A 12540-nucleotide genomic window follows, 5' to 3' on the forward strand; every position below is an offset into this window, starting at 1 on the left:
GAAGGAGGTACAGGAGCCTGAAGGCACACATTCAGTGACTCAGGAACAGCTTCTTCCCTCTGCCATCAGGTAGGAGGTACAGGAGCCTGAAGACACACACTCAGTGACTCAGGAACAGCTTCTCCCCTCTGCCATCAGGTAGGAGGTACAGGAGTCTGAAGACACACACTCAGTGACTCAGGAACAGCTTCTTCCCTCTGCCATCAGGTAGGAGGTACAGGAGCCTGAAGACACACACTCAATGATTCAGGAACAGCTTCTTCCCCTCTGCCATCAGGGAGGGGGTACAGGAGCCTGAAGACACACACTCAACGATTCAGGAACAGCTTCCTCCCCTTTGCCATCTGATTTCTGAATGAACATTGAACCCATGGAGACTACTTCACTACTTCTTTATTTCCTCTCTAATTCCACTACATATTTAACTTTTTAAAATTTATTTATTTGTATTTGCTTTTGCACAGTTTGTTGTCTTCTATGCGGTACTTGATCTTTCAATGATCCTATTAAAGTTACTATTGTATTAGTATTATTGTAAAGTTACTATTTACTGAGTGCGCTGCAGGAAAAAGAACCTCAATGTTGCATGCAGTGACGTGTACATTTACTTTGAACATTCCTTCCTGTAATTCACGGTTTTTATTTTTAAGCATTACACTGTACCGCTGCTGCATAACAACAGATTCCACAACATATGCCGGTGATACTAAACCCGACTCTGAATGGCTGACCCAGTATCCATGCACCAACAACAACGGGCATTTAGAGGCGCCCTGAACACAATAAAACATCAAAGGAAGTTTGCAAACAAGAGAAGATCTGCAGAAGCTGGAAATCTGAGTAACACACACAAAATGCCGGAGGAACTCAGCAGGTCAGACAGTGTCTACGGACAGAGTAACACACACAAAATGCCGGAGGAACTCAGCAGGTCAGACAGTGTCTACGGACAGAGTAACACACACAAAATGCTGGAGGAACTCAGCAGGTCAGACAGTGTCTATGGTCAGAGTAACACACACAAAATGCCGGAGGAACTCAGCAGGTCAGACAGTGTCTATGGTCAGAGTAACACACACAAAATGCTGGAGGAACTCAGCAGGTCAGACAGTGTCTATGGTCAGAGTAACACACAAAATGCTGGAGGAACTCAGCAGGTCAGACTGTCTATGGACAGAGTAACACACACAAAATGCTGGAGGTACTCAGCAGGTCAGACAGTGTCTCTGGACAGAGTAACACACACAAAATGCTGGAGGAACTCAGCAGGTCAGACAGTGTCTATGGACAGAGTAACACACACAAAATGCTGGAGGTACTCAGCAGGTCAGACAGTGTCTCTGGACAGAGTAACACACACAAAATGCTGGAGGAACTCAGCAGGTCAGACAGTGTCTATGGACAGAGTAACACACACAAAATGCTGGAGGAACTCAGCAGGTCAGACAGTGTCTATGGACAGAGTAACACACACAAAATGCTGGAGGAACTCAGCAGGTCAGACAGTGTCTATGGTCAGAGTAACACACACAAAATGCTGGAGGTACTCAGCAGGTCAGACAGTGTCTCTGGACAGAGTAACACACACAAAATGCTGGAGGAACTCAGCAGGTCAGACAGTGTCTATGGACAGAGTAACACACACAAAATGCTGGAGGAACTCAGCAGGTCAGACAGTGTCTATGGTCAGAGTAACACACAAAATGCTGGAGGAACTCAGCAGGTCAGACAGTGTCTATGGACAGAGTAACACACACAAAATGCTGGAGGAACTCAGCAGGTCAGACAGTGTCTATGGACAGAGTAACACACACAAAATGCTGGAGGAACTCAGCAGGTCAGACAGTGTCTATGGACAGAGTAACACACACAAAATGCCGAAGGAACTCAGCAGGTCAGACAGTGTCTATGGACAGAGTAACACACACAAAATGCCGGAGGAACTCAGCAGGTCAGACAGTGTCTATGGACAGAGTAACACACACAAAATGCCGGAGGAACTCAGCAGGTCAGACAGTGTCTGTGGACAGAGTAACACACACAAAATGCCGGAGGAACTCAGCAGGTCAGACAGTGTCTGTGGACAGAGTAACACACAAAATGCTGGAGGAACTCAGCAGGTCAGACAGTGTCTATGGACAGAGTAACACACACAAAATGCTGGAGGAACTCAGCAGGTCAGACAGTGTCTATGGACAGAGTAACACACACAAAATGCCGGAGGAACTCAGCAGGTCAGACAGTGTCTATGGTCAGAGTAACACACACAAAATGCCGGAGGAACTCAGCAGGTCAGACAGTGTCTATGGTCAGAGTAACACACACAAAATGCCGGAGGAACTCAGCAGGTCAGACAGTGTCTATGGACAGAGTAACACACACAAAATGCCGGAGGAACTCAGCAGGTCAGACAGTGTCTATGGACAGAGTAACACACACAAAATGCCGAAGGAACTCAGCAGGTCAGACAGTGTCTATGGTCAGAGTAACACACACAAAATGCTGGAGGAACTCAGCAGGTCAGACAGTGTCTATGGACAGAGTAACACACACAAAATGCCTGATGAACTCAGCAGGTCAGACAGTGTCTATGGTCAGAGTAACACACACAAAATGCTGGAGGAACTCAGCAGTCCAGGCAGCATGTATGGAAGAGAGTACCCTGGATGTTTTGGGCCGAGACCATTCATCAGGTCTGGAGAAAATAATCTGAGGAGTAGAGTTAAAAGGTGTGAGGAGAGGAAGGAGAGACACAAGGGTGAGAGGTGAAACTGAGAGGGGGAGGGGTGAAGGAAAGAGCTGGGAAGTAAATTGGTGAAAGACATACATGGAGAAGGTGGAATCTAATAAGAGACGATAGGATGCCACGGAAGCAAGAAAAGAGGGGGCAGCACCAGATAGAGGCAATGGGCAGGAAGGAGATAAGGTGAGAAAGGGAAAAGAGGATGGAGAATGGTGGGGAGGGGGGCATTACCGGAAGTTTGATCAATCACCGTTCATGCCATCAGGTTGGAGGCTACCCAGAATGAATATAAGGTGTTGTTCCCACAACCTGAGTGTGGCCTCATCACGACATTAGAGGAGGCCATGGATGGATACATTGGAATGGGAATGGGAAGTGGAATTTAAATGGTTGGCCTCTGGGAGATCTGGTGGACGGAGCACAGATGCTCGGCAACGTGGTCTCCCAATTTACATTGGATCTCACCAATATACAGGAGGCCACACTGGGAGCACCAGACACAGTATATGACCCCAACAGACTCACAGGCGAAGTGTTGCCTCACCTGGACAGACTGTTTGAGGCCCTCAACGGTAGTGAGTAGGAGGTGTAAGGGCAGGTGTAGCACTTGTTCTGCTTGCCAGGGTAAGTGCCAGGAGGGAGATCAGTGGGGAGGTACAGATGGACAGGGGAGCCATGTAGGGAGCGATCCCTGCAAAAAGTATAATAAGCTGAGGGTGCGGGGAGTGAGGGAAACGTGCTTGCTGGTGGGATCCTGTTTGCGATTGCGGAAGTTACGGAGAATTATGCGCTGGATGTGGAGGTGGGTGGAGTGGTAGGAGGATGGGGTAAGCACAGAAGGTTGAAGGGGGACACGAATAGCACAAAAGGGCAATCCTCAAGCCGTGGTGAAATCCCGGGCTTTCTTACTGTTTGGGGAATACTCAGGGAGAACTTTCCATAAACTGACCAAGACAGATTTAGGCTGCGACAAAAGTCCCGACTCCCTCGACAACTAACCTGTACACCACGGAGAGTTCGATTGTGGAGGTCACCAGCAAGTCGTAACTACCCAGACAGTCATGGCCTTCACCAGAGCAGATACCTGGATGGGGAGGGAAAGCAGTAAGATCCTTTCGTAGGATGCAGTTCAAGAAATTGCATATCTGAGGGGTGCAGAGGGACATGAGGGGGGCGGGGTGAGAGGTGGGGAGGCGAGGGGGTGGCAGATAGAGAGGGTGGGGGTTAGAGGGGGGAGGGAGAAAGGGGGGTGAGAGGGGGAGGGAGAGGGGGGTGGGAGAGTGGGGGTGGGTGGGAGAGTGGGGGTGGGAGAGAGGGGGAGGGAGAGAGGGGGAGGGAGAGGGGGGAGGGAGGGGGGAGGGAGAGGGGGAGGGAGAGGGGGAGGGAGAGGGGGAGGGAGAGGGGGAGCGGGGGAGGGAGAGAGGGGGGAGGGAGAGAGGGGGAGGGAGAGAGGGGGAGGGAGAGAGGGGGAGGGAGAGAGGGGGGAGGGAGAGAGGGGGGAGGGAGAGGGGGGAGGGAGAGGGGGGAGGGAGAGAGGGGGAGGGAGAGAGGGGGAGGGAGAGAGGGGGGAGGGAGAGAGGGGGGAGGGAGAGGGGGAGGGAGAGGGGGAGGGAGAGGTAGAGTGGGGAGGGAGAGTGGGGGGTGGGAGAGAGGGGGGAGGGAGAGGGGGAGGGAGAGGGAGAGTGGGGAGGGAGAGTGGGGGGTGGGAGAGAGGGGTGAGGGGGATAGACACAGTCCACTCACCAACACTTGAGCTGTCTCTGCTGCCGGGATGGCCGTTGGGTAACGTGAAGAGCAACACTGTGGAGATCGGGCCATCCTGACCCACATCCCAACTCTGCAGGACAGCTGCTCAAAACCAGAGAGAACAGTGGTGAGTTACTGACAACGGACTGGGGTGCGGAGAGCGGGAGGTCAGGAGGTGGCAGACAGAGAGCGGGTTCAGAGGTTTGGTTGAAATATGGGGATGAATAAGTAGTTAACTGAATGAGTTCAGATGAGAGAAGCCAGTAAGTTTCAGCCTCTGCACTTCTTAGCATCTTCAACATGGCAAAACAAGATGTCCAATGGCTTTAGCAAAGGCAGACTAGTTTAAGGAGTGAACGGTCAAGAATTGAAGATGTTCTGGAAAGGAAATCCAGAACTGCAGAAGGTGTGACAAGGCTTCCCCCGGCACCGATGAGATTTAGAGAGATTGGTAAATTCTGAAACATGGAGTGGGATGGCTCTAACCTTTAGATTCCTGATCGACATGAGAAACCCTCACAAATCCATTCTGACAGCCAAAAGCAGTCAAACGCCTGGTGGAGTTCGGAATGTTGACAACATCGAGCCAGAGGACACTGGAACAATCAGATGCAGAGTTTAGTAACCAAGACACCAGTGAATGTGGACACTGGAACAATCAGATGCAGAGTTTAGTAACCAAGACACCAGTGAATGTGGACACTACAGCTGATTAGATTTCAGGAGAATGAAGCCAGAGGTCCATGAGCCAGTCCTCATCAGAGAATCAGAGGTGGAGAGGGTCAGGAAATGGCGTTATCATTTCAGAGGACCAGCACGCAAGTGCAATTGTGAAGAAAGCACGGCAGTGCTCTTACTTCCTGAGGAGTCTGTGGAGATTTGGCACCACATCTAAAACTCTTAACAAATTTCTATACAGTCGGCCCTCCTTATCTGCGGGGGATTGGGTCCGGGACCCCTCGCGAATGTTCAAGTCCCTTATTCAACCTGTCTCAATGTGGTGGACCTTAGGACCCAGCGGAACCCCAGACCGTATTTAACCTGTCCCAGTGCGGTGGACATCAGGACCCAGCGCCAGAGCCATGAATGCGCAGTATGTCTGTTCATGAAAATAATCACTATCACGATTGAAATTAAAGTGGAAATAATAAAGCGATCGGAAAGAGGTGAAACGCCATCGGTCACTGGAAAAGCGTTAAGGCTACAGTCAGTCAACGATTGGAACAATTTTAAAGAATAAAGTGAGAAAGGCCCTGCCCTGATGAAAGCTACAATTATTACTAAGCAACGCAGTGGTTTAATTATTGGGTTTTGGGTTTTTGATCCTCCACATCAACCCGGCACGGTGGAGAGTGTACTAGGGAGCGATCTGTCCCGAGTCCCGAGAACTTCCGTTCCCGAGCCTGGTGCTGAGACAGACGTTCTTAAGTGTTTTATATGCATAGAAAGGTGAAATATATACTAAATATGAAGACAAACATTTGACTAACTGATGCTAAATAACACCGGATGTACCTGTTCCAACTTACTGAATAAGAGAACTTCTGATTTTTTTCGATCCCAATCCACGATAACCCACACACATCCTCCCGTGTACTTTAAATCATCTCTAGATTACTTATAATACAATGTAAATGCTATGTAAAATAGTTGTTATATTGCATTGTTTAGGGAATAATGACAAGAAAAAAAGTCTTTACATGCTCAAACAACAAGTGCTGGAAGAGCATTTTTGCGATTCGCAGTTGGTTGAATTTGCGCATGCGGAATCTACGGATAAAGAGGGCCGACTGTAGATGTGTAGTGGAGAGTATATTGACTGGCTGCATCACAGCCTGGTACAGAAACACCAATGCCCTTGAATGGAAAATCCTAAAATAAGTCGTGGATATGGCCCAGTCCATCACCAGAAAAACCATCAGCACTATTGAGCACACTTATACAAAAAGCTGTCGCAGGAAAGAAGCATCCATTATCAGGGACCCCCCCCCCCCCCCCCCCCAACACCCAGGACACGCTCTCTTCTTGCTGTTGCCATCAGGACTCAGGACTCACATCACGAGGTTCAGAAACAGCTACTACCCCTCAACCACAGGCTTTTGAACAAGAGGGGAAAACTTCACTCCCCCCATCACGGAAATGTTCCCACAACCTACTCTCAAGGCCTCTTCTCCTTTTCTCGATATTTATTACTTATTTATTTATTATTATTTCTTTCTTATTGTATTTGCACAGTTTGCTGTCTTCTGCAAGCTGGCTGAACACCCAAGTTGGGCAGTCTTTCATTGATTCTGTTATGGTTATAATTCTATAGATTTATTGAGTATTCCCACAAGAAAATGAATCCCAAGATTGTATATGGTGACAATAAGTACTTTGATAAAAAATTCACTTTGAACATTGAAAATCTCTAGCTCTTAGAACCTAAGGCCATAAGACCCAAGAGCAGATATAGGCCATTCGGCCCATCATGTCTGATTTATTAAATCTTTCATCCCTATTCTTCTGCCTTCTCCCCATAACCTTTGATGCCCAGACTAATCAAGAACCTAGCAACTTCCACTTTAAGTACACCTAATGACTTGGCCCCCACAACCACCTAAGATTCAACACCTTCTGGCTAAAGAAATTCCTCCTCATCTCTGTTCTAAATGGACATCTGTTGATTCTGAGTTTGTGCCTCCTGGTCCTAGACTCTCCCACCATAGGAGCACCCTCTCCATGTCTACTTTATTGAGGCCTCTTCTTTGAGATATCGGCCCTGCAGAGTGGACAGAGAGCACCTCTAGTCATGTAGGATTTCCCCTGGCAATGTGCTGGGCTAGCAGCCGAGGACTTTGTGTGAGGCCATCCGTATAACAGCCCCGATCTGACCTGGCGATTTCTTACTGGCTGGGCACGTTGGTCAACTCTGGGAAGAAGAATTCTACTGGCTGCTCTTCAAACTGGTGCAGTGTCTCATTCTGTGGAAGGAGCAGAGAGGAACACTCACTTAAATTATTGACGGACACTCTGACCTGTGCTGTCACTCTTACACAACGTGGAACAGTACAGCACAGGAACAAGCCATTTGGCCCACAATGTTGAGCTGAACGAGCTAAAAAGCAAATCAAAAACACCCAAACACTAATCCCTCCTCCCTACACCATGTCCATATCCCTCCATCTTCCTCACATCCATGTGTCTATCCAAACGTCTCTTAAAAGCCTCTGATGTATTTGCCTCTACCACCGTACCAGGCAGCACATTCCAGGCATCCACCACTCACTGAGTAAAAAACTTACCCCTCACATCCCCCTTGAACCTACCCCCTCTCACCCTCAATGCATGCCCTACACCCTGTCCACACTATCCAAGCCTCTCATAATCTTGTAAAATCTATCAGAACACAATGCCAAGTTGAATTAAATCCCTTCTGCCAGCACGTGGCCAATATTGCTCCATACCCTGTATATTCATGTGTTAGATTTATCTAACAGCCTCTTACTCTTCAGCACCACTGCTGTATCCAGGTGAAGGTTTCAGCCTGAAATGTCGACTGTTTATTCCCTTCCACAGATGCTGCCGAGTTCCTGCAGTGTTTGGTAGGTGTTACTACTGTATCCTGAGGAAGGGTCTGGCCAAGTCATTGACTGTTTATTCCTCTCCAACGATGCTGCCGGACCCTCTGAATTCCTCCCTTTAGTTTATTGTTGCTGTTGTATTCTGATGAAGGGTCGCGGCTGGGTCGTTCACTGCTTATTCCACTTCATCCAGAGTTCCTCCAGCATTTTGAGTAACTATTGTATCTCCTTCCACCAAGATGCAAATTTACTTGCCACGTGTACATCGAAACATACAGTGAAATGTGTCGTTTGTGTTCGCAGCCGACACATCCCATCACCACACATTCCAGCACCAACATAGTATTTCCACAAGGCTCAGCAGAACAACACGGACAAAAAAAACAACAGCAGATGCTGGAGGAACTCAGCAGGTCAGTCAGCATCTAAGGAGAGGAACAAACTGTCGACGCTTCAGGCTGAGGCTCTCCCTTCATCAGGCCGTTAACCTCAGGAAAGGCCTGAGGATTCAGGGTTGCAGACACCGCAATCCCTGGCAGCCTGTTCTGGGGACACACCACTCTCTGTGTATAAAAACCCCCGCCCCGTGCCAACAACTCACCCACATCCTCTAACTCACCTTAAATGCATGCCCTCTAGTATTGGTCATTACTTCCCTGGGAAAAAGATCATGTCTGTGCCTCTCTTAATTCGATAAACTTCTATCAGATGGAAGCCAGGAAGAAACTGCTTACCTCTTTATACAGGTGAATCTGGTGATCGTGGCCACTCAGTAGGAATACTGTCTCTCCCTGTCTCCCCTCTTTAACCCTTAATCATGAAAAACCAGAAGATGAGATCAGTACACATGGCGGTGCTGCAATGCGTTTTAGCAATATTACGATCTTAAAATTGCTTGGGGTTTCCAGGGAGGGGTAGCACTTCTGGTGAAGGGGCTTGTTGTGTCCATCCTGGGACAGCTCACTCACCTTTGGGCCCCACCGGACACTCGGCTTTCAGCTGTGGCTCCAAGTAGCTGTTTGCCTGCGACAGTGGCCACACCGCTTCGACAGGCGGGCTGAACCAGGGGAGGGTAGCCAGCAGGCCTCACCCACCCGCCCGCCCCCAGGTTCACGCCTGCCCCAGCATGTGACGTCAACTGCAGTGGACTGAGCAGATGAGGTCCAACGGCCAAGAAGCGGTTCTGTAACGCTCCGTGGAGAGCGACGGGCATGACAAGGCACAGAAGATGTCATGGTCATCCACTGCAACCAAGGAAGACTCAAGTTGTGACGAATACTCGTACACTGGACCTGGACTTCCGAGACAGAGAGAATGACTCTGCTCCGGTTCAACAGCCTTGACTGTTGAAAACTCTCCCGCGCAGGTTTCAAACTCTCATCGCTGACCAATCAATCTTAAAAATCACATTGCACTCCTCTCATTTGATAAGCAGGGTGGGGATGAAATTGCTGTGGCTGTATACCTGTGTGGTAGGATGATAATTAAACTTGAACTTACTACTTTGAACATGGAACATTTTATGTTTGAAGAGGAACCGAGGTGAGGCAGTGGGAATATGATGATTTATAATCCAGAAGCCTGATCTTTCCTGCCTTATTCCCAGAATACGGGCACTGCTGACAAGGCTGGGATTTATTACCATCACCAGGACCGTGGAGAAGGCAGTGACACATCACCACTGTAAACCCCTGCAGTCTACATTTTCTGGTAGAGATGAGACACAAGAGAGACTGAAGATGCTGGAATCTGGAGCCACACGCAATCTACTGGAAGAACGCAGAAGTTCGAGCAGCATTAAGAGGGAGGGAGAAAGGATTAGACCTGATCCAGCTTTCGACCAGAAATATTGACTTTCCTTCCCCAATGCCCTACAGGTGCTTTGTCAGGACAGAAGGGTCTCAGCCTGAAACGTTGACTGCTCCTTTCAACAGATGCTGCCCGACCTGCTGAGTTCCTCCAGCTTGTTTGTACTCTGGCCTCAGTGGTTGGGAAGATGTTGGTGTTGATCGTTAAGGATGTGGTTTCAGGGTAATTGGAGGCAACATAGTCAGCATGTCTTCCTCAAGGGAAAATCTTTCCTGACAAATCTGTTAGAATTTTTTTAAGAAACAACAGGCAGGATAGATAAAGGAGATTTGGTTGATATTGTGTACTTGGGTTTTCAGAAGGTGAAACACATGAGGCTGCTTAACAAGTTAAGAGCCCATGGTATTACAGGGAAGTTACTAACATGGATAAAACAGTGTCTGATTGGCAGTTGGCAAAGAGTGAGAATAAAGGGAGCCTTTTCTGACTGGCTGCCAGTGACTAGTGGTGTTCCACAAGGGTCTCATTCTTTTTATGTTATACGTCAATGACTTGGATGACAGAATTGATAGCACTGCTGCAAAGTTTGCAGATGATATGAAAACAGGCGGAGGGACAGGTAGTTCTGAGTAAGTAGAAAGGCTACAGAAGGACTTAGACTAGGAGAATGGGCAGAGAAATGGCATATGGAATACTGTGTTGAGAAGTGTACGGTCATGCACTTCGTTAGTAAAAAATAAAGGGTAGACTAGTCAAAAATTCAAACAAGCCAGGAGCAAAGGGACTTGGGAGTCCCCATGCAGGATCCTCTAAAGATTAATTTGCAGGTTGAGTCGGTGGTGAGGAAGGCAAATGTGACGTTAGCATTCATTTCAAGAGGACTAGAATATAAAAGCAAGGATGTACTGTTGAGGCTTCCCTTGGAGTATTGTGAGCAGTTTTGGGCCCTTTATCTTAGAAAGGATGCGATGACAATGGAGATGGTTGAAAAGGATGTTCATGAAAATGTAGATTTGGTGAGGATGTTTCCTATAGCGGGGGAGTCTAGGACCAGAGGGCACAGATAGAGTGGATGTGGAGAGGATGTTTCCTATGGTGGGGGAGTCTAGGACCAGAGGGCACAGATAGAGTGGATGTGGAGAGGATGTTTCCTATAGTGGGGGAGTCTAGGACCAGAGGACACAGATAGAGTGGATGTGGAGAGGATGTTTCCTATAGTGGGAGAGTCTATGACCAGAGGACAGAGCTTCAGAATAGACTGGCATCCTTTTATAATGGAGCTGAGGCAGAATTTCTCTAGCCAGGGAGTAGTGAACCTGTGGGATTCATCGTCACAGGCCGCTGTGCAGGCCAACTCTTCACGTATATTTAAGGCAGAGGTTAATAGGTTCCTAACTATTCAGGGCATGAAGGGATACGGGGAGAAGGCTGGAGATTGGAGCTGAGAGGGAAAATGGATCAGCCATGTTGAAATGGCAGAGTAGACTCGCTGAGCTGAATGGCCTCATTCTGCTCTTACATCTTATTGTCTTATGGACCTCTGGTTTGGATTTGACTCACAGGAAACAAAAATTGAGAAGACCATGGAAAAAATTTAGAATGATTTTATCAGGACTCGAGGGACTGACTTATAGGGAAAGGTTGGACAGGCTAGGATCTTATTCCTTCGACCAGGGGTTAGGGTGAGTGAGTTGTGGGCATGCTATGTTGGCATTGGAAGCATGACGACACCCGCAGCACATCCTCGAACTGTAATGGGTAGTGACACAAAACAATGCATTTCACTCTGTGTTTCAATGTACATGTGACAAATAAAGTTCATCTATCTTCTTTCAAAAGAGCACTCTTCTTTAAATCTGGATTGGTGAATCAAACACTAGAGGGCATAGCTTTACGATGAGAGGGAAGAGAATTAACAGGAAGTTAAGAGGCAGCTTTTTTTTAAAAAAACACAGAGGGTGGTACCTCTGTGAACTGAGCTTCCAGAGGAAGTGGTTGAGGTAGGTGCAAAAACAGCTTTTAAAAGACAGTGGGACAACGACGTGGATTGTTGTTCCTTTTTGCACCGTGTGTGTGGCGCATCGGGCGGCATTTTTTGCCATTTCCTTAGCACTTGTCTGTTTTCTTACGAGGCCGAGTTGCAATCTCGACGTTCAAACCAGTACGATGCAAAGCGTGCAAGGAGCCGGCCGGATTTGAACCCGGGACCACTCGCCTCAAAGTCCGGTGCTAACGCAACTACACCACTGGCAGGCTGTACATGAATTGGAAAGAGTTAAAAGGTTATGGGCCAAATGGGACCAGCTTGAATGGGTCATCTGGGTCAGCAAGGACTAGATGGGCTGAAGGGCCTGTCTGGATGCTGTATATAAAGGGAAAGAGTGGAAATTTACAGAATTAGTTTGAGACAGACACAGGACTACAGAGGAGAGAATTGGAAAGCTAATGGATTGATTTAGGATTATGGGAAAAAAGTGGGACACTGGATGACTCATTCATAGGGAGAAAGGAAGGTGGTGAGATTAGTTTGGAATTCATTCAGGTTTATGTGGAGATAGTGGGATTAGTTTCCAGTTCATGCAGGATGGGGTTGCTGGGACTGAGGCTGATGTAGCCATGTGGCAAGAGAGCAGGATAGAAGGATTATTAGTGGATGGTCAGGCATTGGAAAGAGAGATG

At 48.0% G+C, this 12540-nt stretch overlaps 1 protein-coding gene across 10 annotated transcripts in view; it reads right to left on the reverse strand.

The window, feature by feature from the left end:
- kptn (kaptin (actin binding protein)) overlaps positions 1-12540 on the reverse strand; it is a 75352-nt gene that overhangs the window by 49150 nt on the left and 13662 nt on the right. For all 10 annotated transcript variants that reach the window (XR_012101128.1, XR_012101130.1, XR_012101127.1 and 7 more), the window contains exons 5-9: positions 8787-8862; positions 7379-7452; positions 4976-5085; positions 4487-4591; positions 3743-3827 (exon numbers count right to left, since the gene is read on the reverse strand). Coding sequence is in view for 5 of the 10 variants with exons in the window: in XM_073063860.1 (XP_072919961.1) it covers positions 3743-3827; positions 4487-4591; positions 4976-5085; positions 7379-7452; positions 8787-8862 (450 nt within the window). In the remaining 5 variants the exon portion in view is untranslated. The remainder of the gene's footprint in view (positions 1-3742; positions 3828-4486; positions 4592-4975; positions 5086-7378; positions 7453-8786; positions 8863-12540) is intronic.

This window comes from Hemitrygon akajei, chromosome 12, assembly GCF_048418815.1.
Source record: "Hemitrygon akajei chromosome 12, sHemAka1.3, whole genome shotgun sequence".
Taxonomy (NCBI): domain Eukaryota; kingdom Metazoa; phylum Chordata; class Chondrichthyes; order Myliobatiformes; family Dasyatidae; genus Hemitrygon; species Hemitrygon akajei.